Raw genomic sequence first — 27,258 nt, 5'->3', positions numbered from 1 at the left:
TGGCTCCTCAACCCCTCTACAGCGCTCAGGCACAAGGACACTGCCCCACAAGGGCCCCCAATAAGGTCTGACCCCTTCCCCACCTCTCCTTGCTGCGTTTTGCACCCCCAGATTTATTACTGCCTCCATTAGCGGCCCTGCCTGCGACAAGAGGGATGACCCAGCCAACACGTGGGGTCAAGCCTGGGCTGACGCGGGCAGAGGAGGAGAAATGTGAGGCAAAGAGTTTCCCTGGAAAGCTGGAGGGAGCTGAGTCAGGCCCCAGAGGGAGCGGGATGAGGGCAGAGCATGACCTTCCCAGCCGGCCGCACCTCGCTCGGCAGAACCACGGCCGGGAGACAGGCGGCACTTGCAGACGTGTTTATTAAAGGCACTAAAAGCACCGTGGCTACATCAGGGCAGCCCGACCAGAGGGTGTGGTGTGGGGGGAGGCATCGGCGGCCCCCGGATGGCAGTGGCAGAGAGCTCTTTGGTAGGAGGCTGTGCCCAAGCCTTGCAGGAGCAGACGCCTGGCTGGGCTGGCATCAGCACACGCTGCCAGCCCATGGCCGGGGGTGATGCCAGCCCCAGGGGATGCCAGCAGGGTGGGGGGGCATGAGGGACAGACACCCCTGGAATGCAGCTGGGGCAGGAAACCACCGCAGCAGTGTGAGGGGTGCCTGGTGGGTTGGCGTGGGCAGGGCCCCAGCAGAGGAGCAGGGCTGGGTCTCCAGCCCCAAGCACACAGCAGGGAAGGCTGGGGAGAGTGAGACAGGAGCTGGTCCTCACCCACTCGGGGAGGGATGTGGGAGGAGTGTCCCTGCCCCAGCAATGAGCCGCCAGGCAGCAAGGGAGCAGCCCAGCTGTGGCAGACCCTCTCCAATTCCAGCCTCAGCATGGTTGTGCCCACCATGCTGCGTGGCTCAGGGGCAGGAGATCCATGCAGCATCCCATTCCCAGGGCTCCTAGGGCCAGCTGAAAAGCATATAAGAAGCCACCCAGCTGTCAAAGGCTGGACCCAGCACTCTTTCTGGCTGGAGTTGAGCCAGGAGCTGCTAGGAAGGGGGCAGGAGCAAGGGAAAGGGCCAAGGGCCCAGCCTGGCTCCCTAGGGCCAGCAGGGCAGGGGGAGAGGAGCATGCAGGGCCAGGGGCATGTGTGGGCACAGCTGGATTTCCACCCCTCACACATGGGAGAAAGCATGGCTCTTGCACAGAGGCTTGTCCTTCTTGGAGTAGAACGTCTTCCCTTCCAGGTTGGTCTGGCAGATCTGGGGAGGAGAGTGCAGGTGGTCAGGCTGAGGGGCCGAGTCAGCCTCTGGATCCCCCACAGCCCAGCACTGGTGTCACACAGGGACCTCCACGTGGGTCTGGGACACTGCCAGGGACCAGAAGGCTCAGAGCAGAATCCCAAGCTCCCAGAATGGAGGCAAGTGGGAAAAATCTTGTGGCAGCAGGTCCCCAGTGCTGCTGGTGTACCCCACCCAGGGCAGGACTGCCAGGGAGAGGCACAGGCCCTGCAGCAGTCGGGGAGGGAGGCACACTGCTCACCGCACAGACAAAGCAAGTGTCGTGCCAGCTGAAGCCCAGCGCCTCCAGGAACCGGTCCCCAGCATCGATCTTGAAGTCACAGCCGCGGCACTTGGTGCCAAACATCTTCTCATAGTCTGTGAGAAAGGCAGAGCACAGGTCAGCACTTCCATGCACTACAGCTGCTCAGCCCAGAGGAGCAGGGCTGCAGCTCAGCCAGGATCCCACAGGCACAGCCTGGGGACAGCCCTGCCAGCCCCCATCCAGGTAAGATTATACCCTGAAAGGTGCAGGGTGGTTCGGCCACCACAGGGCTCCAGGGGGAGGAGGAGAACCTCAGCTCCCAGGATGCAGCAGTAGCTTTGATGTACATCCTCCCTCATTGCCATGGCAACACAGGAGCATGGCACTACCCTGCAGCTCGGGAGAACCAGGATGGAGCACTCAGGGCTGTGGGACTGGGGTCTCTCTGCCCCCCACAGCCCAGGGGGAGCCCCGAGGAGCAGGGCAGCTCATGTCCCCAGCCCTGTGTGCAGCTGCTGAGTCCCAGTGGTGCCCCAGGGCCACATGAGATGACACAGGGGGTCCCCTGGCTCCTACCTCTCTCGCAGTAGGGCTGTCCCTCCTCCATGTAGAAGGCTCGGTTGCGGATGGGAGTTTTGCAGGCGTTGCAGGTGAAGCACTGCACGTGCCAGGTCATCTTCAGTGCGTGCATCACCTCCTGGAGGGGAGTCACTGTCAGCCAGGGGCAGGAGCACCAAGGGCAGGAAGGGACAAGGAATCCCTTGAGCTGGACCAAGGTGGGCAGGGACAGAGCCAGGCACCCACAGCAGAGGGCAAGGAGGAGATGGAGGGCAGCTGAGGGACACTCACCCCAGTGATCTTCTTCTTGCACTTGGCGCAGGTGGGCGCGTAGCGCGTGTCGTAGCACTTGGGGCAGAAGATGGAGCCTTTCTCCTCAAAGAAGCCGCCCTCATCCAGCACCTTCCTGCACTGGCAGCAGACGAACTCCTCGGGGTGGTAATAATGTCCCAGCGCCACGAGGTACCGTCCCCTGCGGCAGGACAGAGCCACGTCAGCCATGTCCAGGGCCCAGGGCTCAGGACACGCCGTGGCAGTGGTGCCAGCCGGGGCTCACCTGATGACTTTGTTGCATTTGTAGCACAGGGGGGTGCGGCCGGGCCCCTCGGGGGCCTGCTGGGCTGCCTGCACGATGGAGCTGCGGTTCTGCATGGGGGTGGGCGTGGCTGGCTGGCTGTGCTTGCTCACCACCGTGCTCGTTTTGTCCGGGGCGTAGCGCTCGGCAAACGAGGGGTCCACAGCCCAGGGCGGGCGGCTGGTGGGGCTGGGGGTGGCACTGGGGGTCCTGGGGGCTGCACACACACACAAGTCTTAAGGAGAGCGCTCCTGATCCCTCGGCGGCCCCTCCCCAAAACGCCCAGAGATGTTTTGCTCACCCAGTCCTGGCTCCGTCTTCATCGTTGCTCCTGGGGACGGGTCCGGCACGGAGACCTGGCTACAGAACAAGCAGTTAATCCAGCCTGCCCTGCTCGCCCCCACTGCCCAGGGGGTGCAGGCAGGGCTCCCCACCCCAACAAGCAGGAGGGAGCTGGCCAAGCCCCCATGGCCAGCAGTAACTGGTTTAGTGATGAGGCACTGAGCCAAGGGCCTTCAGTCCTGCCAAGACACAGCACTCCCAGGGTCTCTGGTACCCACTGTGGTGGTCTGGGGAGAGGCAGGAGGGAAGGTTCTGGGCTTCTCCACACTGACCAGGGACCCCAGGGAGCACACAGACTTTGGCTGCCTACTAATATGTGATGATCACCCCCAGTCTCATTGGGGTGCAGGGGGACCTGGACGTGGCCTGACACAGGGAGTCCCAGGGCCCAGCTCAGCAGTGTTGGGAACAGGCAGGGCAAGCCAGGGCTAAAGAGGCACAGCCCATTGAAAGAGGGGGGACAGGGAAAGAGGGAGAGCCAGTGGCTCTGTGCTTCTCCAAGACAAATTCAAAAAGGAGATGGCAACAAACCCAACTTTTGAGTCAGAGCAAACTGGGCAGAGCTGGTACTCAAGGGCCACGGCACCAGGGCAGGAGGTTTTACAGACAGGTAAAGGCAAAAAATGGGGTGCTGTCCACCCCCCTGCCTGGCTGCACAGAACAAAGAACAACCCTGACAAACTGGTGACATCCACGACCTCAGCTGTCCCACAGCCCCACGCCAGGCTTGCAGGACACTGTGCCCCAGGTCCAGATGCCACCCAAACATTACAACAACCCGGTGAGATTGGCCAGTGCCATCAGCCACTCCCAACCCGCCGTTTCTGGGGCACCACAGCGCAGCTCAGCACTCCCAGCTGAGGGGCAGCAATGCCCAAGGGGTTCTGCCCAGGATGTGCAGCCCCCCAGCTCCTGCTGCCACACACTCCCCTTACCTGGGCTTCCTAACAAACACATCATCATGATCCTCCACTGAGCGCAGCAGGAGAGAAAGGAGGAAACAGTCAGTCCTCACAGACAGAGGCCCCGGCACAACAAGAGGGGAAAGGGGGAAAAGAGGAAAACCAATCTCTCCTCCCACCAGCCTCTGCCCCAAAACAAAGCCCTGCCCAGCCACAGGGCAGACCAAGACCCCAGAACTGTGTCACCACCACGAGACCGCGCACAGCCCCACCAGCTCCCCTGACTCAGCCACCCCACAGGGACCACACAGGGCCAAAACCAACACTCCAGTGCCACTCCAGATTCTGCCCATGGAGAGCCCAGCAGCCCTGGGCAGTGCCAGGCCCAGTGGGGACTCACTCTCATCTGTGCCCGTCAGCTGGGCCAGCTTGCGGAAGGAGCGGGACTGCGAGGTGCCGGTGCGGGGCTGCCAGTCCTCAGCATCCTCCAACATCCTCAGCTTCCCAGGATTGCACCCGGGGGTGCTGGGGGGCTCCAGAGGCTGTGGGGGCTGTCTGTGAGTGACAGAGGGCAGGAACTCAGCCAGCACCAAGCACAGACCCTGCTCTGGAACAGGGAAGCACTCCAAAAGGTGCTCTGGCTCATGGCAACATCTCTGCCACACCCTGGCACTCACCGCTGCTCCACCGTGCCCCAGCTGGACCCACGGGCATCCCTGTGGCAGCAGAAAAAACGGTGGCACAGCAGTCAGTGGCTGATCCACGGCTCAGCCCATGCTTTCCATATGCACCCACAATGTCAGAGATACGAGAACCTCGTGGAAATGCCGACAGCATTCACTCCTGGCCAGCCTTGCAGCCATTCCATGACCCCACATGATATCATGCCCCAGGTACAGTGCCTCCCTGTGACTCCAAAAATGCCCAGCAAAGTGTTGTGCCACCAGCCATCCCTACACACTCGGCTGCATATAAACCTCCCCAGCTTGGTGCCAGCAGTGCCCAGTGACTTTGCCTGCACACCCATTTGGGGACAAACTGTCTGGCCAGGGGGTGTCCAGGCAGGAACCTCCCAAGGTGAAGGTCAAAGCAGTGGCTGAGCACTGGCAGTGCCTGGTGTGGGCCGAGCACAAGGTGGGCTCTGCAGCTCCACCACCACCTCAGCTCTGGCAGAGGACAAAGAGGGAGAGAAGAATCCACAACAGGGCATAGAGTTTGCCCAGAGTCATGAGAAGTAGTGATGCTGAGGGGAAATGAGCCAGCAGCACTCACCCAGCTCTGCCACACCAGGCTCACAGGACAATGTGCCCCAGGTGCAGGCACTCCCGGCACCTCCCAACATCCCACAGCCAGGTTTTTCCAGTGCCATCAGCCTCCTCCACTCCTTGTATGCCCAAAAGGCTAAGGTGCAGCTCAGCATCTCCAGTTCAGAGCCAGCAGTGCCCAGATACCTGGGACATGCAGCCTCAGCACATGCTCCCCTTACCTGGGCTTTTTAACAATCTCATCCTCACCATCCTCCACTGCAGCAGGAGAGAAAGGGGGAGATGGCATCAGTCTGCAGTGACTGATGCCCAGGAAAAGCAGGAAAGGAAAGGAGGAAAACCAACCTCCCCACCCACCATCCCATCCCTTCTCAGCCCTGCTTGGCCGTGGGGCAGAGCATGTCCCCATGAGGACCACCATGAGCCCACACACAGCCCCGGGCAGCTCCTGCTGGCTCAGCTGCCCCCAAGGGGTGACTTAGGGCCAAAATCAAACTCCTGATGCCACATCATCCCACTGCCTCTCCCAGCTTCTGGCTGTGCCAAAACGGTCCCACACCCCCGGGCAGTGCCAGGCCCTGTGGGGACTCACTCTCATCTGTGCCCGTCAGCTGGGCCAGCTTGCGGAAGGAGCGGGACTGCGAGGTGCCGGTGCGGGGCTGCCAGTCCTCAGCATCCTCCAACATCCTCAGCTTCCCAGGATTGCACCCGGGGGTGCTGGGGGGCTCCAGAGGCTGTGGGGGCTGTCTGTGAGTGACAGAGGGCAGGAACTCAGCCAGCACCAAGCACAGACCCTGCTCTGGAACAGGGAAGCACTCCAAAAGGTGCTCTGGCACGAGGCAGCATCTCTGCCACACCCTGGCACTCACCGCTGCTCCACCGTGCCCCAGCTGGACCCACGGGCATCCCTGTGGCAGCAGAAAAAACGGTGGCACAGCAGTCAGTGGCTGATCCACGGCTCAGCCCATGCTTTCCATATGCACCCACAATGTCAGAGATACGAGAACCTCGTGGAAATGCCGACAGCATTCACTCCTGGCCAGCCCTGCAGCCATTCCATGACCCCACATGATATCGTGCCCCAGGTACAGTGCCTCCCTGTGACTCCAAAAATGCCCAGCAAAGTGTTGTGCCACCAGCCATCCCTACACACTCGGCTGCATATAAACCTCCCCAGCTTGGTGCCAGCAGTGCCCAGTGACTTTGCCTGCACACCCATTTGGGGACAAACTGTCTGGCCAGGGGGTGTCCAGGCAGGAACCTCCCAAGGTGAAGGTCAAAGCAGTGGCTGAGCACTGGCAGTGCCTGGTGTGGGCTGAGCACAAGGTGGGCTCTGCAGCTCCACCACCACCTCAGCTCTGGCAGAGGACAAAGAGGGAGAGAAGAATCCACAACAGGGCAAAGAGTTTGCCCAGAGTCATGAGAAGTAGTGATGCTGAGGGGAAATGAGCCAGCAGCACTCACCCAGCTCTGCCACACCAGGCTCACAGGACAATGTGCCCCAGGTGCAGGCACTCCCGGCACCTCCCAACATCCCATAGCCAGGTTTTTCCAGTGCCATCAGCCTCCTCCACTCCTTGTATGCCCAAAAGGCTAAGGTGCAGCTCAGCATCTCCAGTTCAGAGCCAGCAGTGCCAGACACCTGGGACATGCAGCCTCAGCACATGCTCCCCTTACCTGGGCTTTTTAACAATCTCATCCTCACCATCCTCCACTGCAGCAGGAGAGAAAGGGGGAGATGGCATCAGTCTGCAGTGACTGATGCCCAGGAAAAGCAGGAAAGGAAAGGAGGAAAACCCACCATCCCCTCAGCCCATCACACAGCCCTGCTTGGCCATGAGGCACAGCATGGCCCTATGAGCACCCAGGCAGCTCCTGCTGGCTCAGCTGCCCTCAAGGGGTGACTTAGGGCCAAAATCAAACTCCTGATGCCACATCACCCCACTGCCAGAACAGCCCCACATCCCCAGGCAGTGCCAGGCCCTGTGGGGACTCACTCTCATCTGTGCCCGTCAGCTGGGCCAGCCTGCGGAAGGAGCGGGACTGCGAGGTGCCGGTGCGGGGCTGCCAGCCCTCCGCGTCCTCCATCAGCCGCAGCTTCCCAGGGTCACACCCGGGGGTGCTGGGGGGCTCCAGAGGCTCCCTGTGAGTGACAGAGGGCAGGAGCTCAGCCAGCACAGAGCACAGACCCTGCCCAACACTGCAGCACAGGGCAGTGCTGAAAAACGTGACCTGGAACATGGCAACACCTCTGCCGGACCGTGGCACTCACCGCTGCTCCACTATGCCCCAGATGGACCCGTGGGAATCCCTGTGACATTGGAAGAAACAGCAGCACAAGAGTCACTGTTTGACCATGCCTGCCATATGCACCCACAGCCCCGTGGAGGCACGAGCCACAGGGAAATACTGACCAGCAGCCTTGCAGCTGCTCCACAGCTGCTCAGGATGCAAAGCACCAAGACCAGCTGCTGCCCAGCACCTCCCAACATCTCCAGCAAGGTGTTGTGATTGCCACCAGCCACCCCTACCCAGGTGGGTGCTTGGGGCAGACCCTCCTGAGGTGATGGTCAGAGCGGTGGCTGAGTGCTGGCAGTGCCCATTGTGCAGCTCTGAAAACACCTCAAGTCTGGGAGAGGGGACAGAGAGGGAGGGGAGAACCCCCAGCAGTGCAAAGAGCACCCCCAGAGTGACTGCAAGCAGCAAGGGTGAAGTGGCTGTGGGGACAGAGCCTGGCATGGGCACCTTGTGGCTCCTGCTGCTGCCCCTTACCTGGGCTTTTTAACGGGCTCATCGTCACCTTCATCCACTGAGGACACCAGGAGAGAGAGGGGGAGATGGAGTCAGTCTGTGACAACTGAGGCCCAGAGACAGCAGGAAGGAAGGGGAAGCGAAAGGAAGGAAAAATGTCCTCTCCTCCCACAGCCCCCCTGCCCCAACACACAGCCCTGCCTGGCCACGGGGCAGAGCACAGCTCCAGCTCAGTGACACCACCACGAGCCCACACAGCCCTGGGCAGCTCCTGCTGGTTCAGCTGCCACAGAGGGCCCAAATGGGCCAAAACCAATGCCCTGCTGTATCAACACACCACAGCCTTCAGCAGCTGCCCCAGCACAGCTGGGCACAGCTGGGCAGCCAGGCAGTGCCAGGCCCTGCAGAACTCACTGCTGCTGGCTCCCACCAGCCGGGCCAGTTTGCGGAAGGAGCGGGACTGGGAGGTCCAGGTGTGGGGCTTTGTGTCCACAATGTCCTCTAACATCTTCAGCTTCACAGGGTCACACACACTGTCACTGGGGGGCTCCAGGGGCTGGGGGGGCTGCCTGTGAGTGACAGAGGGCAGGAGCTCAGCACCAGGACTGGACCCTGCTGTGGAACAGGGAAGCATCCCCAAAGATGCCCTGGCACATGCCAACACCTCTGCCAGACCCTGGCACTCACCGATGCTGCCCCGTGCCCCAGTTGGACCCATGGGCATCCCTGTGGTATCAGAAAGAATGGTGGCACAGCAGTCAGTGTTTGACCAGCCCATCCCTCCCCATACACATCCACAGCCCCAGAGACGCACGAGCCTCGTGGAAATGCTGACAGTGTTCACTCCTGATCAGCCTTGCAGCCATTCCCTGGCCCCACATGACACTGTGCCCCAGTCTGGTCCCATTTCCTACCCTGCAACTCCCAACACCCCCAGCAAGGTGCTGTCAGTGCCAGCAGCCACCCCTGCCCACTGTGCCCAGCACACTGTGCTGCATCTTGGCCTCCCCAGCTTGGTGCCAGCAGTGCCAAGCAGGTCCTGCCTGCACACCCAGCATGAGGACACTCATCTGGGCACAGCCTGCCTGGCTGGTGGGTGTCTGGGCAGGACCCTCCTGAGGTGACAGAGCAGTGGCTGAGCACTGGCAGTGCCTGTTGTGGCGTGAGCCTGTGGCTCTGCCAACAGCTTGGCTCTAGGAAGAAGGAAAGGATAGGACAGAGGGTGGAGGATAAGGAGAGGAAAGAAGAAACAGCAACAGGCAAAGAGCTTCCCCTGAGTGACTGCAAGCAGTGAGAGAGAACAAGCCTTGTGGGCTGAGCCCAGGGTGGGCACCCTGTGGCTCCTGCTGTTACCCTGGCACACGATCCCCTTACCTGGGTTTTTTAATAAATTCATCCTCACCATCCTCCACTGAGTGCAGCAGGAGAGAAAGGGGGAGATGGAGTCAGTCTGCAGCAACCAAGGTCCAGGAAAAGCAGGAAGGGAAAGGAGGAAAACCAACCTCTCCACTCACCTGGCCCCATTGCACAGCCCTGTCTGGCCACAGGGCAGAGCACAGCCCCAGACCAGCAGCACCACCATGAGCCCACACACAGCCCTGGGCAGCTCCCGCTGGCTCAGCTGCCCTCAGGGAGTTAACTGGGGCCAAAACCAACACTCCCGGGTGCTACATCACCCCACTGCTCCTCCCAGGATCTGGTAACCCCAAAACAGCCCCACATCCCCAGGCAGTGCCAGGCCCTGTGGGAACTCACTGCCACCTGTGCCCGTCAGCTGGGCCAGCTTGCGGAAGGAGCGGGACTGCGAGGTGCCGGTGCGGGGCTGCCAGTCCTCAGCATCCTCCAACATCCTCAGCTTCCCAGGGTCACACCCGGGGGTGCTGGGGGGCTGCAGAGGCTGTGGGGGCTGCCTGTGAGCAAAAGAGGGCAGGAACTTCAGCCAGCACCAGGCACAGACCCTGCTTCAGTACAGGGCAGTGCTGCCAAATGTGCCCTCACCAGACCCTGGCACTCACCACTGCTCCACTGTGCCCCAGCTGGACCCATGGGCATCTCTGTGATATTGAAGAGAAGGGTAGCACAACACTCAGTATTTGACCACGGCACAGCCCATCCCTCACAAATGCACCCCAGCAGCAGGAGAAGTCAGAGACACTCAGCCAGCCCTGCCCTGCCACCCCACAGCCCCATGCCAGGCTCACAGCACACTGTCCTGCAGCCCCATGCCAGGCTCACAGCACACTGTCCAGCTGCTGCCTAGCACCTCCCAATACCCCCAAGCAAGGTGTTCTCAGTGCACCAGCCTTCTCCAGATCCCTCTTCCTCAAGGATCAATGGCAGAGCTTGGCCTCCCCAGCTTGGTGCCAGCAGTGCCCAGCAGGTCCTACCCAGCACAGGACACCTTGTCTGGCTGGTGTGTCCTGGCAGGACCCTCCCAAGGTGATGGCCAGAGCAGTGGCTGAGCTCTGGCAGTGCCCACTGTGGGGTGAGTGCAGAACGAGCTCTGCAGCTCCACCAACAGCTCGACTCTTGAAGACAGAGAGAAAAAACAGCCACAGAGCAAAGAGCTTCCCCTGAGTGACTGCAAGCAGCAAGAGACAACCAGGTGTGTAGGCTGAGCCTGGGGTGGGCACATTGTGGCTCCTGCTGCTGCTCGAGCACACACTCCCCTTACCTGGGCTTTTTAACTAGCTCGTCCTCACCATCCTCCACTGAGCACAGCAGGAGAGAAAGGGGGAGATGGAGTCAGTCTGCAGCAACTGAGGCCCAGAGACAGCAGGAAGGGAAAGGAACAGGAAAGGGAAAAGGCCCTCTCCTCCCACTGCCCACCTGTCCCAACACACAGCCCTGGCCACGGGGCAGAGCACGGCCCCAGCCCAGCGGCACCAGCACGAGCCCACACAGCCCGAGGCAGCTCTGCCTGGCCTAACTGCCCCAAATGGGGCCAAAACCAACACTCCACGGGGCACCAGAGCCTTTATCCAGCTCCAGTTTCCCCAGCAAAGCTGGGCAGTGCCAGGCCCTGCAGAACTCACTGGCGTCGGCGCCCACCAGGCGGGACAGTTTGCGGAAGGAGCGGGACTGGGAGGTCCAGCTGGGGGGCTTTGAGTCATCAATGTCCTCTAACATCCTCAGCTTCACAGGGTCACACACAGGGGTGCTGGGGGGCTCCAGCAGCTGGGGGGGCTGCCTGTGAGTGACAGAGCCATCTGTCAAATCTGACAGATCTCCTGGGGCTGTCCCACCCCTTCCCCAGCACACAATCACAGCACACCGGTACCAGAGACGTCGCACTTTGTCTTCCTCCCCACCCCACAGCTGCTCCCTCACAAAGGCTGGGCCTGTGAAGGACTGACTCTGGAATGACCACCACCATTCCTGGCAATTTGAAACTGGCCCCAAGGGCCAGAAAGAGAAAGGACAGAGCAAGAATAAGCCAAGGTCAAAAAACACCATCAGGGAAGCTGCACCACAGCCGTCTATGGCAGTGCCACCTGGCCATGGGCACAGTGCCCAGCACAGCCCATCAGCCCTTGCCCAGTACAGCCACATCTTGGGGAACAGGGAATGGATCACACACAAGGACACTCCAGGGCCCCAGCAGCTGGCAGAGACAGGCAGCTGTCCCCTCTACACTGGGGACAGCTTGGTGCCAGCAGTGACCCACCCACATGGGCAGAGTAGTGCCTGCTGCCCATCCCCAGGCTGGCCCTGCCCTGAAGGACAGGGCACTGGCAGGGAAGAGGCATGCAGGGAGAATAGAGAGAGCAGGTAAAAGGCTTACTGACTTGTCAAGGCTCAGCACCTGTAGGGAGAGGGAAAGAGAAAGGGAGGAGAGAAAGAAAGAAAAAGGAAGGTGAAATTAGACCCACAGCACCCAAGAAGTTTCCAGAGCTCACCTATGGCCTGCATTAGCCCCCTATCCCTGAGTCACACACCCAGCTCACCCAGGGCTGAGAGCACACTGGGGCACAGGGGCAGATGCCAGTGCACCAGACTGTGCTCCCTCAGCCCCCAGAACAGGCCTGGATGCCCAGAGCAGTCAATGCCACATCCTGCCCCACTGCCAAGCTCCTGGGCACTACAGCAGCTCTGGCCCGAGGAGCAGTGACCAGCAGCTGCTGCACACATGCAGCAGAGCCAGGGAACAGAGTGGCAGGGCTGGAGACCATCACTCTGTCCAGCCCCTTCCAGCAGCCAGGGGAACAGCAGGACTTCCCCAGGCGGGGACCGGCCAGTGGTCACAGCCAGCCACCATTTCCCTGCCACTGCAGATGCCAGCCAGTGTCCTGCTACAGCCACCGTGTCAAGCCTGGCAGGAGCCCCCACAGGCTGACATATCCCTGAGCAAGGGCCTGGCACGAGTGTGGCTGTACCAGTGTGGCTGCGCGTCCCTGTGTGAGACAGCTCTGTTGTGCCAGCCCCCATGCGCTCGGCACGGGCACTGCCACCCGCTCCCACCCAGGGTGCCTGGCATGCAAGGCGCAGCAGGGCGGGGCAGCGGGCTCCCCCCGATGCTCGGGGAGCAGGAGGGACAGCAACGTACCCGTTGTGCTGGGGGGTGCAGGCGGGCGCCAGGGGCGCGTACGTCACGGGTTTCGTCACCAGCCCGGGCCGCGGGTTCGGAGGTGAGCTGGCCCCGAAGGGCCGGGCTGTTTTGTTGAGGGCGGTGCTGGGAGCGAAGTTATATTTCAGGGGTTCAGAGCAGGGGAGTGAGTCCTGAGCGAGACAAAACACACAGACACGGGCTCACACGTCAAGCAGCATGCAAGGGGCAGCCCTGGGCCAGGCAGCGCAGCAGGCAGCCAGGGAGGGAAGCCGGACAGCACGTGCACCTTGGAGACCAGGCTCTGCCAGGCTGGCACTCGCTCCACCGGGCACCTGGCCAGCGACAGCAGGTCACAAACCCAGCCTGAGGGTCATTTGGAGATTAGTAGGTGCCCCGGACACTCGCTGCTGCCCGTGGCAGGGCGGTGCATGCACACACGCCGACTGCAACCGTCCCACGGCACAAAGCTGAACACATGCAGGTGGCCTCTGCCCAGAAGCCACCAGTCACCAGCCCCAGCCCTGCCTCCCTGTGCCAGGGCACTCCCCAGCACTAGCAAACATGGTGCTGCACCTGCCCAGCCTCCTCCCCTGCGCTGGCCCCTCTGCATCCCTGCCCACACCCAGCACCAGCAGGGGCACAGACACTCTGGGCCCAGGCACCTACTGTGCAGATCCCGCTCCCTCTGATTGTCCACGGTGCCAGAGCTCAGAGCTGCTCCTCCAGCTGGGCTTTCTAGACCCTCAAACACACCCCAGCCCCCTAAAAGCCCCAAGAGCAAAGTCCATTTGCTTCACTACACTGAGATTCCCTTGCCCTGAGATGAGGCTGAGCTGCCACTGTGGCATCAGGAGCAACACATACCTTCTGCGGCTTCCCCAGCTGGTTCTGGGCTCTGCAAGAGAGGAGACAGATGGGCAGGTACTGGAGTTGGTCCAGACACCACCAGCATGCTGGTACCCCAGGGATGCAGCACCCAGCTGAGGGGAAACATGGCCAGCTGGCACTGCCCTGTGGCTTGCAGTCAGGTTAAGCCTTATCCAGGCAAGCAGAGCCCTTGGACACAGCCAGGGACTTCCAGGCTCTAAGTAAGGAGCAGTGATGCTGGGAGATGGAGATACCAGGAGGTGGCACTGGGCAGAGGGCCCTGATTACACTCCAGTCATACCAGAACCCCATGTTTGAGGGACCCATGATTCCTACCTGCTCAAGGTGAGGCAGAGCCTGTCCCCACAGGCACGGATCCTGTTCTGGGCCTCGATGTGTGTCATGGCACTGGTGCTCTCCCCGTCGATGTACAGCACCCAGTCGCCCACTCCCACGCCGGCCTGGGCTGCCTTCCCACCCAGAGTCAGCTGCAGGACAGACAGAGTTTGGGACAGCTGGAACAGCCAAGCAGTGACGTGGGAGCAGAGGGACATCCTCCTGAGGGCAGGGGCCTTCCAAGGCCCGGGATCCCCAGCCCAGCACAGGAAAAGTGGCAACCCCCAGATTACTCCTCATTTCCCAGTGCGTGAGCCCAGAGCAGCCTCTTCCCCTTGGCAGCAGCAGAGGGCAAAGCACTTCTCCAGGGCACTGCCCAGCCCTTGCCCTGTGGCATGCCTGGGGACCCTGCCAGCACCCCAGGGCCTCATTTCCACGACACCAAACACGGAGGCAGCGCTGCCTCAGCCTCGAAGCCCAGCCACCCCCTGGAGTCACCCCTGTGGTCCCAGGGCAGGAAGAGAGCACAGTGAGTCAGGGCCTGCCGGGCAGCCCTCATCTCACTGCAAACCACAGGCACGTCCAGCCCTTCGCTGGGGCGGGGAAGGACAGGGGAGGCACCCCTGGGGCACTCCCCCAGCCGCCGGCGCTGCCGGCCCGTTCCCACCAGGCACAGACATTACCTCATTCCCACAGAGGAGCAGGAGCCCTGCCGGGGCAGGGAGACACCCGCCCCCTCCCTGTCATCCCGCTGGGACAGCCGGGAGCACAGCCACAAGCTTCCCTTCCCCTGGCCACGGTGCCAGGGATGCGCCTTGGCCCTGCTCGGCTCCGTGGCACGGCTGAACGTCAACACCAGGCTGGGAAGTGGAGGCTGCCCTGCACTCCCACCAGGGATGCACAGCCAGAGCAGGGCCCAGAGCACTGCACACAGCTCCCAGGCACTGACAGACAGACAGACAGACGTGGGCAGGCTGCAGCCATTCCTGCTCCTCCAGCATGGAAGAACTCGAGGCGCTTGGACCCAGACCAAGTATTTCCTCAAGTCCTGTTCGACATGAACATAAAAGGAGTGAGCCAGATTCCCAGCACTGTCAGAGGGCTGAAAAATCCTTACCACAGAGTCCTGGCCCCTCCTTACAGAACCCGGCTCACCCTGGAGTCACACATCCCTCCTCTAGGCCAACACCAGCCCTCCATGCAGGCCAAACACCACATATGGACTGGATGTGGCCCAGTTCCACCTGCATCCCACTGCCATTCCCAGCAGGACATGGGTACTCCCACACTGCCCTCCTGTTCCTGCAGCCTGGCACAGCACGGTGCCCTCACAGCAGTGATGCCCCCAGCTCCTGGCCACGCTGCTGCAAGCCCCAGCTTGCTGCCCTGGAGGGCTGGGGAAGGCATGGGGTAGCTGCGTGGGCTTGGAGGCAGGAGCAGGAGTTGGGAGAGGTTTTCACACGACTGCCCAGGAAGGGGAGAGCACGTCAGGCTGCGTCACAAAGCCTCACCCAGCCTGGTCAGCACTTCCCGTTCCCCTCCATGCCAACGTGCAGGAAACCCCTGTGACAGGTGCCAGCACAGCCAGGAGCCATGGCAGTGCCAGCCCTCCCACTTCCCACCCAGACCCGCTAACCAGGGCTTCCTTCCTCCCCTCTCCACCCAGCCTTTTGTTCCCTGCACCTCCATTACCACATCCAGAGGTGCTCACCCACTGCCCTGTCCAGACAGAGCCCCCCTCAGTGCTTTCCTGCCAGTAACACCCAAGTGTCTTCTCCTCTTTCCCAGCTGGCAGATGCCAGGATGTGCCACACAGCATCCAGCCATCCAGACTGCAGTCCTTATCCCAGCTCCAGCAGAGCCCCATGCCACAGGAGGTACATGTCACAGGACCATGGTGGCACCTCTTCTGTGTGATCAGTGAGCTGAAACTGCCTCACTGCTCACCCAGGACTGCCACAGCGATGGACACAGCTGAAAGCCAAGCCAATGGACACACCAGTGTTGTCCTGTGCTACCCACCCCTGCAGACCTGCAGAGCAGAGCCCCACTGCAGCCCACAAAGCTGGGGCAGGATGCTTCCCTCCAGCTGCTGTGGCAGGCACAGCTCACAGGAAGCAGTGGCAAGGACAGCAGCATGTTCTGGGTCTGGGGATGCCTCTGGAGTGCAGAGCAGCACAGCCTCACGCTTTCCCAGCAGAGCACACCGCCCGGCCATGCAGCCCAGCCTCACCAGAGAGCCCCCAAAGCTGGCTGCATCCCCTGGGAACGTCCCTGCTGCTCCTCCTGCCCTGCCCAGGACTGCAGCACTGCCCAAGCCTCACCAAGAACTGCTTCACGAGGCCCCTGCCCCAGGCTCTGGGAGGCTCCTCCATCCAACCAGACCCTTTGTTAAGAACTGGCTCGCAGCCAAGAGAAACATTTTTTAGAGAATAAACTGGCTGAATCTGTCTCTGCGTGCTCAGCAGAGATCAGCAGGCCCCGGGGCAGCGGCACAGGCGACTCCAGCCTCACTCAGTGCCCTCAGGGCCCGTGCTCTGTGCTGGGATGCTGTGCACATCTGTGCCCTCTGGGGCAGGTGTGCAGTGCCCGGCTCGTGCCAGGGGCAGGTCCCCACGCAGCACTCGATGCCACAAAGCAAAGCTGTCCTTTGAGAAGCAGCGTGCGTGCCAGCTGCCCCAGCGCCAGCGGCGCAGGCGATGCAGGCACATTCCAAGGCTTATAAGGCAATTGCGTGGCCAAAGCTGTGGCCAGCACCCGCCCAGGGATGGGGACCTGCACACAGCCGGGGTCAAATCCGGGAACACTGCAACGGGAGAGGCTCAAACCAACGGGCACAACCAGCTCTCACTGGAGGAACGGGAGAGTTGGGTGGAGGGAGTCACATCCCTGTGCACGCAGCAGTGCAGCTTCCTCCTCTCCATGCCCATTTCAGGAGTGACCTCAGGCACAGAGCTGGGAGCTGTGCTGTGGAACGGAGGGCAGAAGGGCACTGGCTCGGTCCCGGGATGCCAAGCCCAGTGCTGGGGTGCAGACCAGGAAGCCAGTCCCACATCTCAGAGAGCAGATCCCCTCCTGCTGCGGTGGGAACACTCCGGAAGGGGCCTCCCCTGCCCCCCTCTGCAGAGGCTGTGCAGAATTTCACGTTTCTGCCTGCAGCTCTCTGCCCGGAACACCCCCGTGCTGGGCTGCAGCTGATAAGGGACCAAGGAGGCTACGTGGAGCCAGGCAGGGCAGGATGCTGCATTCCCGGGGCCCCAGCTCATCTACATCCCCCGTACGGCTCTGCCTCAGCCACTGCGGCCTCCCTCCCACAGAGGCAGGAGGAAGGATGGGTGTCACCAGCCTTGGTTTCTCTTACCCTGGAGATGGAGAGCGGCATGCTGAAATCCTTCCCTCCCTGCAGCCTGAAGCCCCAGGGTGCCGGCCCGTTCAGCATCACCTTGTAGGACTCCATGTCGCCCATCTCTGCAAGGGAAGAGGGTGTGATCCCAGTGTTAGGGAATGTGGAAACAATGCAGGGAGAGCAGGAGAGGAGAGGGCTCAGTGCCTGGCAGGGTAGGACAGGAGGCAGGTCACGTTTCCAGCTGTAACTCCACCCTGACCATCCTACACTGTGGTTAGAGACGCACCCCAAATCCATCAGCATCTCCTCCAGCAACGTCAGAGCTGAGGGGCCCAGGCTAACACTGACTAGAGCCAGGGAGTCAGGCACAGCCCTGCTGCCACCCACAGTGGAGTGTCTGTGGGCTCTGCCCTCTTCCCCAGCCTGGGATGTGCTCTTCTTTGCATCACGCCAGGAACTTCTGCTGCTGAGAGCCAAGGCTGTTCAGAGCACAGAGAAGCAACAGCAGGTACAGAAGGATAGGAACCAGAAGCATTTTTGCCGGATGAATTAGCAGCAGCAGCACAGGAGCTGCGTGATGCCACCCGAGGCGCTGGCACAGCAGCCAGGCTGGCGCTCCGGCAGCCGGCCGAGCAGATGCTCCCTGGGAGCGAGCCCATCCCCGGGGCTTGGGCAGGAGGGAATCCCGGCGCTCCCCTGCCTGACAGCTGTCAGCCGGCCAAGGCTCGGGACAGACGGGCCAGCGCCAGCCTCCTGTCACCTTTTACCTGGAAGGAGCCGCCAGACTCCTGCGAACGGCCCCGGGACCTTCCCCCCGAGGGCGGGCAGGGCCGGCTGCGGGGCTCCCCACGCCTCGCACGGCCCGGCCGCAGGGCCGGGGGCCAGCGTGCCCCCGCTCTCCCCGGGCCGGTGCGGTCTATATAAGGCGTGTAAGACGACACCAGCCCGCTCCCAGCTCGGGAGGGCCGGGGGAAGAGCTGCGTGTCAGGCATTCCCGGCGCCCGGGAGCCGCGCAAGCCCCAGCGAGGCGCCGGGACGGGGCGGCCCGGAGCGGGCGGATACCCCCCACCCCTCCCCGGCGGGACGGGGCCCGAGTGCACCGGGGGTCCCCAGCGTGCACAGGCTGGGCAGCAGCTCTGCTTATTGCTGGGAAGCCCCAGCCTGACCCGCGGGGGCCACGGGACCCCTCCCCATCCCACACCGCCGCCCCCCTCCAGGGGTCGGAGACGCCGGCTCTGCCCCGCATGGGCCCGACCCTGATCACCCACCTTCCTCTTACGCCAGGCCTCAGCCCTCCACCCCTCACGCCCCCGTGCCCCCCGGCAGAGGACGGAGCCCCCGCCTCGGCGCGGCTCCCCGGACTCACCCGCGGCCAGCGGGGCCCGGCGGAGCGGGCGGGAGCGGAGCGGGGCGAGCCTACGCGGGACTCGAACCCGGGCACCGCCCCCGCCCGGCACGGCCCCACCATATATAGGATCAGGCGGGGGCGGAGCCAGCGGACGTTTCGGCCAATCACCGTGCGCGCCTCTGGCTGCCGGGGCGGGCACGGCGGCGCCCTCTAGCGGGGAGGCTCGAGCTGCCCCGCCCGCCCCCCCACTCCTCACAGCGGCGGCGGAACCGAGTCCGGGAAGGGCCTTTATTGACCGAACGGCACCGACCGGCACCGGCCACATCAAGCCCAGTCCCGCGCTCCGGGACTCTCCCTGCTCAGCAGCCGCACCAGCTTGGCCCGAAGGGTGCTGTGCGGCTTGTGCCCGGAGCGCCCTGACAGCGCCTCCTGCCCTCCGCGCCCCCAGCCCGCGGCGCGGGGGGTCGGTGCCATGGCGGCCCGGTTGTCATAGATGGGCCCCCCCTCACTGCTGTGGCCCTCGGGGGCCTGTCGGCACCCCAGCTCCCACTGCCCTTCCTCCTCCTCTTCCTGGGCCCCGGCTGGACGTGGTTCTGCAGTGAAGATGTTCTCGTAGAGATGCTCAGGGAGCGGCTTCCCCACGGCCCAGGGCTCCCCAGAGCCTGGCTGCCCTGAGACAAAGAGGGGCTGCTGGCCCCGGGCGATGGAGGCATAGACGATGGGGCATGAGGCCTCTGGCTCAGGTGGGGTGAAGCACAGGAGGTTTGCAGGGGGGTGGGAGGCAGGCTGTGTACCCCCCAGCGCTGAGCTGGGCTGGGGTTCATCATTCCCAGGCCCCCAGGGCTGGGGCTCAAGGCTCTGTGCAAAGAGCTGGGGCTCTGAGACACAGAAGAGTCTGGGCTCCAGGGTGTCCTTGCCCTGCTGCTGGCAGGCAATGGCAGCAGCCACAGCCCGGCAGAGCTCAGGGGCCCGTGGGGTGCTGAAGGTGAAGGTGCCCTCGCCGGAGTCACTGCGGCGGCCAGCCTCGAAGGAGAAGACAGCCTGCAGGGTCAGATGGGAGAGTGAGGGGCTGCCACCCACCCTGGGCAGGCAACAGCCCCAGAAAGGGAGTGGGGGACTCACCTGATCCTGGCCAAACTTGCGAAGGAAGGGGTAGGGCCAGGTGAGCAGGGGCTGGCGGGATTGGGGGTCCTTCAGTGTCAGGCTCTGGGGAAGGGCTGAAAGCAGGTAGTGCCCATGCAGCCCACAGCGGGTGGCCGCGTCTGTCTGAACCACCAGCACCAAGAATTCAGTCACTGTGGGAGCCAAACAAGCCAGGGGTCAGCACTGCAGCACTGAGCTGCAGCCCACCCCAGCCCTCTTCACCACCCATGCACGTACGGTCCTGCCAGGACGAGTAGAGAGAGTTCTCCTCCATGGGGACAGCGGGGCTGAGCTGGGTCCTGGCACTACTCGGCATTGTCTCTTTTCCACCCTGAAACAAAGGGATGTGAGTATGACCTGGGACAAGACAGGGGGGAGCACAAATCCCCTGCCTGCCCTGGAGCTTCCCAGCTCACCCAAGTGGGGCTCTTGGCTCTACCAGACCCCTTGGTACCTGGAAGGCCAGCTGGCAGAGCTGGGTGATCCATTCATCGCGCTGTTCGGCTGCCAGCACATAGCTCTTCTCCGTGGTGGTGAGGTAGAAGGCAGCAGTGGCTTTGGGGCAGCTCTGGGTGCCCGCCGGGCCCACGGAGACGCAGTCAGAGAGGCGGATCACGCGGCGGGCACAGCGCTGCAGGGACACCTTCTCTGGGACTGTGCCATCATCCCGCACGTCAAACTTCTCCATGCGGGCCACGCCGGACGGGCTGGCAGCGAACAGCTGGGCTCGCATCTTCCTCCAGGACCTCTATGCATGGAAAGGGCAAAGGCAGGGAAAAAACAGGTCAGCAGAGCTGGCTGCTGCATCTGGCAGCACTGCCCTCCATACAGGGCATGAGGGGCACAGGGGAGTCCCAGCCCACACCTGCCAGGTGTTGTTGGAGGGCACAGAGAACAGGGACCAGCACAGACCCCTGAACTGTGGGGCAGGGCAGGCCCGAAGCCGGGCTGAGGGGGCCTTGCCCCGAGCGGGCCTGGCATGGCTCACGGGGTGAGTCACACTCACTCCTGGCTCCCTGAGCACCAGGTCCTGCTCTTTGTTCCCTGCTGCAAGTGCTGGCCTGCCGACCTGCAGCTGAGCTCTCGAGCTGTTCTCAGGACAGACCCTGATGCAAATTAAAGCCATTTTGAGCTGCAAAGGCTCCTGCTGGCAGCCTCACTTCTGCTGAGCAGCCTGCTTCCTCCCAGGGGAGCCTCTGCAGCACCGGCACCTTCCCAGTCCGTCATGGGATAGCGGGGGCGCGTGCCACCATGTACCTCAAAAGTGCACAGAGCCTCCGCCCTGCAGGAACCAGATGCAGCCAAGCACCCAAAATACCCACCACCCCCAGCCCACCTGCCTCCTCCATGGCAGGGCACCAGCTCCTCACACACAGCATTGCCTGCTGAGCTTCCAGGGCTTGGTTCTTGTTCAGCAGGGAGGTCAGAGTGAGATTGCAGCCCCACACATCCACTGAGACCCCCACGGGACATGGCCACCCTGCCATGGCGTGACCAGCTGGACCTACTTCACCAACACCCGACAGCTCTCTGGAGCTGGCCTGACCCCAGGTACTCTCACCGTGTCACCCATACCCTGTGCCAAGGGCTGTGGCACTCAGTGCCCCCTCCAAGGGCACGGAGGAGCAGCCCAAGCCACGAGGGTGTCACTGGATGGTGCTGGCCCCACAGGGCCGGGCCGATGGAGGGCACCAGGACACGTCCCACGTGCTGGCCCAGGGCCCCACTCACACACACACCCACCAACGCTGGAGCTGCGCCATATTAACGCGTGTTTATTCTTCCATTGAGACTCACACGGTGACCAAGCAAGAAGAACCCAACACATGGGTGATCCAGAGTGGGTGCCCACACAGAGTCCCCTCAGCCCCACGGGAAAGCCCCACCTACAGAGCTGCTGAGCCCAAGTCTCCCCCAAGGGCAGCTCCAACGGGTCTGGCTCCAGACACCCCTTCCCAGGCTGCTGAGGGCCCAGCCTCATGGCAAATCAAGGCAAACCTTCTACCAACCCCAAATCCACCCTTTACCTTTCCAAATTTGGTGTGCTGCACATAAAGGATCCCATCCTTCACTGGTCTCTCCATAGGCCCAGTTCACCCTGGCAACCAGCGCAAGGATGAGGGACTCAGGCTACCCGCAGCGCAGAAAATGTGACTGCTGCAGTCGAAGGAAAGGCATGGGGCAGACTTCCGTCTCACAGAGACTTCCCCTTTTTGGGGTGTGGGATGGGGGGCAGAGGCTGGGCCACAGGAGGTGTCCGTGTGCCCTCCCTCCCCCTCAGAGCAGGGCAGTGGGGCAGAACGCGGGGGCAGAGCACAGGAAGCACCTCGGGGAGCGCCTGACATGAGCGTGGCATGCTCCACCTCACCCTGCCTGCATCCTCCCAGCACGGCTGGGGAGACAGAACAGCCACCAGAGAATGCACAAATCCAGGCGAGGGAGATGGGCCCAGAGAAACTGGGTGGATTTGTGAGGAGCAACACAAGACCTGACCTCACCACTGCACCAGGCTGGCAGAGGCAGCAGAGCAGTCGCCCCACCTGGGGCTTTCTCTTGCCCTGAGGCACTGCTACCTGCTTGCCCAACACACCCTGATGTAATGGGCTGTTGCAGCACAGCTCCATACATTTCCTTCCGGGACAGGAGCTTTGTCAGGCTGAGCTGGCAACAGTCCCAGTGACCAAAATTCTGGAAAAGGGCCCACACAAAGCAGTGCAAGACAGGCCCCTGGGCTGACAGGAAACCCAGGCCCATCCAGGGGCAGCACACTGTCCAGGCTAGAAGTCCATAGAGCTGTGGGCCAGGTAGTCCTTGCGGCCGATGTTGCTGACTTGCTTGGTCTGCATGGCCTCCAGCTTGGGGCAGTCGGTGATGCGATGGCCCAGGCCACCACAGAAGGCACAGCCCCGCTCACCTGCAATGAGAGGGATGGGGTCAAAGCCAGGACAGCACAGTGACATGCCAGAACAGTACAGTGCCACACCAGGACAGCAGCTCCCACCCCAGAGCAAAGGGGCTACACCAGTGTCTCCCCAGTGTTGTGGCACTGGGAGCTGGAGGGTCCCTTCCAGAGCCCAGGTTTTGCAGCAGCCCCACAGGGGTCCCTGTGTGAGCCTGGGGTCTCTCACCATTGATGTCCAGCATGGTCTCATCCCCACAGTGCAGCACCTGGAGCACAGGTGGCACCTTCTGCTTCGCCTCCAGGAGCAGAGCCTTCAGGTCCATCAGCACCGACTCATCTGGGGACAGAGACATAGGTCAGGCAAAGCCATCCTGCTTGCTCAGGACACCCCCTTGGCACTGCCCAGCTGCCCCCAGCCCCGTGCTGTTCCTCACCACAGGCCTTGTTGATGAAGGTGGTGGCAATGCCAGTGTTGCCTGAACGGCCCGTACGCCCGATACGGTGAACTGTGGAGACAGGGACAGGATCAGCCCCAGGTGAGCACAGTGTGACAGCCCATCCCTGCCCCAGGACACTGCAGGGACAGGCACAGAGCCTTGCTGGCCTCCAGACCCCTCCCACGAGGCCCAGTGCCCACCATAGTTCTCAATCTCCTCTGGCATGTCGTAGTTGATGACGTGCTGGATGGCTGGGAAGTCCAGGCCCTTGGAAGCGACATCAGTGGCAACCAGGACATCCTTCTTCCCATCCCGGAAGGCCTCAATGGCCTTTGTCCGCTCTTCCTGATCTGCAAAGGCCCAGCAGAGAAGATCAGTGAGGGCAGAGCTCCCAGCCCCACCTACTGCAGCAAACACTGTGACCTCAGAGTCAAGCATTGCTTCCTTGGGCAGCCTTTCTCCCAATGAGGGAGCAGAAGGGTCTCATCCCTTCTGATCCTGGAAATCAGTTGGCAAGCTACATCCCAGAGGGACCTGCTGTGTACAACATGGAGCTCACTCCTCACACTGTCACAGCCCTTCCTCACACCATCAACAACTGCTCCAGGCTGGCACCTCCCATGGCCACACACATTCCTGGCAGGAGTGGGGTCACACAGGAGCCCAGGCCTCTCTGGGACCCTCACTGACCTTTCCCTCCATGGATGGCCACAGCTTCCACACCCTTGAGCAGCAGGTACTCGTGGATTGCATCGACATCTGCCTTCTTCTCTGCGAAGATCAGCACCTGGGGTAGCACAGGCATCATATCAGAGCCCTTTCTGCAGGATGACACTGCTGGCACTAGCACAGCCCCTGGGGAAGCCCATTCCCTCTTGCTGAGCAGAGCACACTGCACTGCTGATCCTCAGCATGGCTCAGTCACGTGTCCATTCTGCACAGGGGTCCCTCCTCCCAACTCCCCCATGCCCCAGGGTGACCACACTGTCCCCAGCATACTCACAGGTGGAGGCGTCTTCTGCAGGCACTCCAGCAGGTACACCATCTTGGCCTCCTCTTTCACATACTCCACCTCCTAGGAACAAGCAGAGACATGGGTCAGGCAGCAGAGGAATTGCCACTGCTTGCTATCCCTCAGCTGGGAAGGAGGGCCATGAACCCCAGCTCCCTGACAGAGGAAGGAATTAAGTGCCCTCATGAATATTTCTGGCCTCCCACACAGGCACAAGGGACCACCCAAAGACCTCACCTGCACAACATCCAGGCTGGCAGCACCCGCTCGCCCAACGTTAATTGTGATGGGCTTCACCAGGGCACTCTTGGCAAAGTTCTGGATCTTCTTGGGCATTGTGGCACTGAAGAGGAGGGTTTGCCGCTGGCCCTGCACAGGGAGGAAGCCTTCAGCACTCACCCAACCTGGCACATGCAGGACTGAGCTTGAGGGTGCTCCTACTGTGGCAGCTCAGTACCTTGAAGTAGGAGAAGATGGTGCGGATGTCCCCCTCAAAGCCCATGTCGATCATCCTGTCAGCCTCATCCAGGGCCAGGTACCTGCAGATGTCCAGGCTCACCATCTTCTTCTGCAGCAGGTCCATCAGGCGCCCGGGGGTTGCCACCATCATGTGCACCCCACTGTGGGGTGAGAGGAGGCTGCATCAGGCCCTTGGCATTCCTGCCCCGTGCAGGACACCTCCCTGGCACACAACTTTCACCCCATGCTCTCCTCAAGCCGGGATGCCACTCCTTAACTCCCTGCCAGTAAAACAGAGCAGCTCCAGCCCCATGGACTCCCCCAGGAGGTCTTACTGTTTGATGGTCTCCATCTGCTCCTTGACAGACATGCCCCCGATGCAGAGGGCGCAGCGCAGCGGGGGCAGCCCGTCCTCCTGCAGCAGGCGGCAGTAGTACTCCAGGATGCCGTGGGTCTGCCGGGCCAGCTCCCGCTGCAGAGACAAAACCAGCCTGTTCCCACACCTCTGTGCAGGCAGAACTCAGAACTGCCACTGCAGGTCAATCCCAGCCTCCTCCTGGCACTCACTGAGGGACAGATGATGAGTCCATAGGGTCCTTCTCGCTTAGAGAATGGCAGCCTCTTCTCCTGCTCCAGGCAGAACATGATCACAGGGAGGGTGAACACCAAGGTCTTCCCAGAGCCAGTGAATGCAATGCCAATCATGTCCCTTCCTGAGAGTCTGCCAGAGAAACAGGGCTGATGGAGAGGAGGAACACCATGGAACAGCTCAAACCTCCAGGGCTGAGCAGGGTGACAGGGTGCATCTGTCACCCCTGAGTGGGAACAACTGCTCACTACTCTGGGATGAGGACAGAGCACTCACATTGTGGGGATGCCTTGGATCTGTATGGGTGTTGGCTGCTGGATTCCTTTTTTCTTCAAGCCTCTCAGGATAGCTGTCAGAGAACAAGGTTGGCACGTTCATGACCTGAACCATTTCCTCTCTTTTCCCACTCAGGTCCCAGCAGCAGCTCCTCCACCAGTGCCAAACACCCCTCAGGCCAACAGTCAGGAAAAAGGTGGGATCCCTTCCAGGCTCCACTCTTGACCTACCTGCTGGGAACTTCATCTCCTTGAAGCTCTTGATGGGGGGTGGGATGCCCTCCCCCTCCACCAGGATGTGGTACTTCTTGCGCACGCGCTCGTGCCGCGCCTCCGACATGCCCAGGATGTACCTAGGGGCCCTCCAGCTGTGGAAGCAACACAAACAGGTGCACCATGAGGCCAGGGCTCCAGGACCAGCAGCTCCCATGGAGGAGTTCAGGGGAACTCCCTGTTGGGCTCCAATATCCTCCCAGATAAAAGGGGCAGCCCCAAGGGGCTCCGTGGACTGAGCACAGGAGCAGATCTGAGCCAGTTCCATGAATAACAGCTGAGAACAGCCTGTGGATGGAACATGCCAAAAACACCTGGACACACCTCAATCATCTCCCTGACACTGCCTCAGAAACTTCAAACTGAAGCTGGAAAAGATCTCTGAGATCAATGAGCCCAATCTTTGGTCAATCACGACCTTGACACTGCTGCCTCGAGCAGCACTGGCTCCAAAGGCTCCTCCAGACTCTTTCTCTGGCTTGGTGACCTCCCAGACCTGAAGACCAACCATCAGGCCTTCTAGTTTAACACAAATGTCCTTTATCAAACCTTATTCTATACAAAACAACATCCAATGTGACTCAAAAGCTGTTTGATTTTACAGATAATAACACAAACCCAGTCACTCAGGCAAGAGGCTGCAGAGCTGCACTGCTCCTGCAAGACTCTGCGGGTTTCAGTCCTCTTCAGCCACCATGAAGTGATGTTTTCAGAAGGACAACTTCTGAGCTGTGCTGTGAACTTACCTGGTTTTGATTGGGTCATCATAGGTGATGCCCTTGGCCATCTCCTTCACCGACATCAGAGCTGCAGGAACAAAGAGCATCAGTCAGAGCAAACTCTCCTCATCCACATCAGACTCACTGGGCAAACAGCTTGGGAGATCATGTCTGGAGACAGAAGAGGAGGAGCAGCAGCACAGACAGCCCCTCTGGCACAGGAACACTCAGTGCTGCCATGCCCAGAGCCCTGTCACAGCCGTGTCTCAGCTAACCCAGGCAGTGCCAGCTGAGGGCACCCATTGTCACCTCCAGCCCCACCCCCGAGTAGGAGCACTCCCAGGGCAGGGAACAGCTCTCTTGCTGCCCTGGGAGCTCTGGGGACACATCTGAGACACAGAACTCCCACTCACCTCGGCCCTCTGCCACGCTCTCCAGGATCTTCTCTTCCTCCTTCAGCTGCTTCTCCTTGGCTGACTCCTTCCGAGCTGGGGAAATACAAGAAACAATGAGGGAGGGGTTTGCTGTCCCCTGAAAGCCACCCAGTGCCGCCACCAGCCCCTCCCTTACCTTCCGCCTTCTCCTTGAGGTGCTGGTGCTGGTCCAGCAGGCTGATGTTGGACTGGGGTCCCAGCGGGATGTCATCCTCGTCCCCGCGCTGCTCGCTCCCGCTGTCCCGCTGCTCCTCCTCGGACACCACCTTCCGCCGCATCTGCAGCAGCTTCTGCAGCTGGAAGGACGCGGACGGAGGCGGAGTGAGCAGCCCGGCGGCGGGAGGGCCGCTCGGAGCCCTCCCCGGGCAGCCCCGTTACCCCATTACCATCTGCTGCTTGCGCTGCTTGACGGGCACGTAGGGCACGTAGTCCTCATCATCCTCTCCGGACAGGTCGGACGTGTCCGCCGGCTCCTCGCGCTGCCTCTGTGGGGAGACAGGCGGTGAGGGGAGCCCGGGGCGGCACCGGGAGCGCGGAGCGGGCGGTACCGGGGGCCGGGCCCGCTCCCACCTTCCGCTCCGCCACGGCCTCCATGGCTCCTTCCCGGAAGGGATACAGGAAGTGACGTCATCGCGCACAGCGCCGTC

General features: G+C 61.9%; 3 protein-coding genes across 6 annotated transcripts; all 3 read right to left on the bottom strand.

The window, feature by feature from the left end:
- Window positions 1-345: 345 nt before the first annotated feature.
- PDLIM7 (PDZ and LIM domain 7) lies at window positions 346-18,450 on the bottom strand. 4 transcript variants are annotated; one of them, XM_063169004.1, is made up of 28 exons: window positions 18,387-18,450; window positions 17,036-17,142; window positions 13,675-13,826; window positions 13,336-13,366; window positions 11,711-11,727; window positions 10,958-11,112; window positions 10,597-10,633; window positions 9,938-9,976; window positions 9,678-9,832; window positions 9,297-9,333; window positions 8,610-8,648; window positions 8,337-8,491; window positions 7,944-7,980; window positions 7,444-7,482; window positions 7,169-7,314; window positions 6,849-6,885; window positions 6,041-6,079; window positions 5,764-5,918; window positions 5,393-5,429; window positions 4,584-4,622; window positions 4,307-4,461; window positions 3,940-3,976; window positions 2,964-3,022; window positions 2,645-2,879; window positions 2,380-2,560; window positions 2,107-2,227; window positions 1,528-1,643; window positions 346-1,247 (listed from the first exon to the last, which is right to left on the bottom strand). In XM_063169004.1, exons 2-28 carry the CDS (start codon window positions 17,138-17,140, stop codon window positions 1,161-1,163), a joined length of 2,442 nt encoding a protein of 813 aa, XP_063025074.1. In that variant the 5' UTR covers window positions 17,141-17,142; window positions 18,387-18,450; the 3' UTR covers window positions 346-1,160. The 4 variants fall into 4 exon arrangements, with proteins under 4 accessions (XP_063025074.1, XP_063025075.1, XP_063025076.1 ...); XM_063169005.1 differs by having other exon boundaries at window positions 9,684-9,832; XM_063169006.1 differs by lacking the exons at window positions 10,958-11,112; window positions 13,336-13,366; window positions 13,675-13,826; window positions 17,036-17,142; window positions 18,387-18,450.
- Window positions 18,451-18,642: 192 nt separating this feature from the next.
- On the bottom strand, window positions 18,643-21,595 carry DOK3 (docking protein 3). The gene is made up of 5 exons (XM_063169003.1): window positions 21,539-21,595; window positions 19,966-20,259; window positions 19,749-19,842; window positions 19,491-19,663; window positions 18,643-19,409 (listed from the first exon to the last, which is right to left on the bottom strand). The coding sequence occupies exons 1-5, from the start codon at window positions 21,593-21,595 to the stop codon at window positions 18,693-18,695; spliced, it is 1,335 nt and encodes a 444-aa protein (XP_063025073.1). The 3' UTR covers window positions 18,643-18,692.
- Window positions 21,261-27,216, bottom strand: DDX41 (DEAD-box helicase 41). The gene is made up of 17 exons (XM_063169002.1): window positions 27,182-27,216; window positions 26,998-27,096; window positions 26,748-26,907; window positions 26,591-26,665; window positions 26,205-26,265; window positions 25,417-25,553; window positions 25,187-25,259; window positions 24,889-25,042; window positions 24,657-24,793; window positions 24,320-24,482; window positions 24,100-24,231; window positions 23,854-23,925; window positions 23,541-23,637; window positions 23,051-23,200; window positions 22,848-22,919; window positions 22,640-22,750; window positions 21,261-22,425 (listed from the first exon to the last, which is right to left on the bottom strand). The coding sequence occupies exons 1-17, from the start codon at window positions 27,203-27,205 to the stop codon at window positions 22,289-22,291; spliced, it is 1,854 nt and encodes a 617-aa protein (XP_063025072.1). The 5' UTR covers window positions 27,206-27,216; the 3' UTR covers window positions 21,261-22,288.
- Window positions 27,217-27,258: the final 42 nt, after the last annotated feature.

Source organism: Melospiza melodia, chromosome 14 (assembly GCF_035770615.1).
Source record: "Melospiza melodia melodia isolate bMelMel2 chromosome 14, bMelMel2.pri, whole genome shotgun sequence".
NCBI lineage: Eukaryota > Metazoa > Chordata > Aves > Passeriformes > Passerellidae > Melospiza > Melospiza melodia.
This window is presented reverse-complemented; position numbering and strand designations above follow the sequence as displayed.

Coding starts and splice junctions, on each gene's coding strand:
- PDLIM7 (XM_063169004.1), bottom strand. CDS start 17,140: ATGGGCGACATGGAGTCCTACAAGGTGATGCTGAACGGGCCGGCACCC. Junction 13,827..17,035: donor TGCCGCTCTCCATCTCCAGG/GTAAGAGAAACC, acceptor TCTGTCCTGCAG/CTGACTCTGGGTGGGAAGGC. Junction 10,634..10,957: donor CCTGGTGGGCGCCGACGCCA/GTGAGTTCTGCA, acceptor TGCTGTGCTCAG/TGGAGGATGGTGAGGACGAG.
- DOK3 (XM_063169003.1), bottom strand. CDS start 21,595: ATGGAGAGACCAGTGAAGGATGGGATCCTTTATGTGCAGCACACCAAA. Junction 20,260..21,538: donor AGCACACCAAATTTGGAAAG/GTAAAGGGTGGA, acceptor TTCCATGCATAG/AGGTCCTGGAGGAAGATGCG. Junction 19,843..19,965: donor TCTGCCAGCTGGCCTTCCAG/GTACCAAGGGGT, acceptor CCTTTGTTTCAG/GGTGGAAAAGAGACAATGCC.
- DDX41 (XM_063169002.1), bottom strand. CDS start 27,205: ATGGAGGCCGTGGCGGAGCGGAAG. Junction 26,266..26,590: donor GAGCGTGGCAGAGGGCCGAG/GTGAGTGGGAGT, acceptor TTGTTCCTGCAG/CTCTGATGTCGGTGAAGGAG. Junction 24,232..24,319: donor CCATCTTCTCCTACTTCAAG/GTACTGAGCTGC, acceptor CTCCCTGTGCAG/GGCCAGCGGCAAACCCTCCT.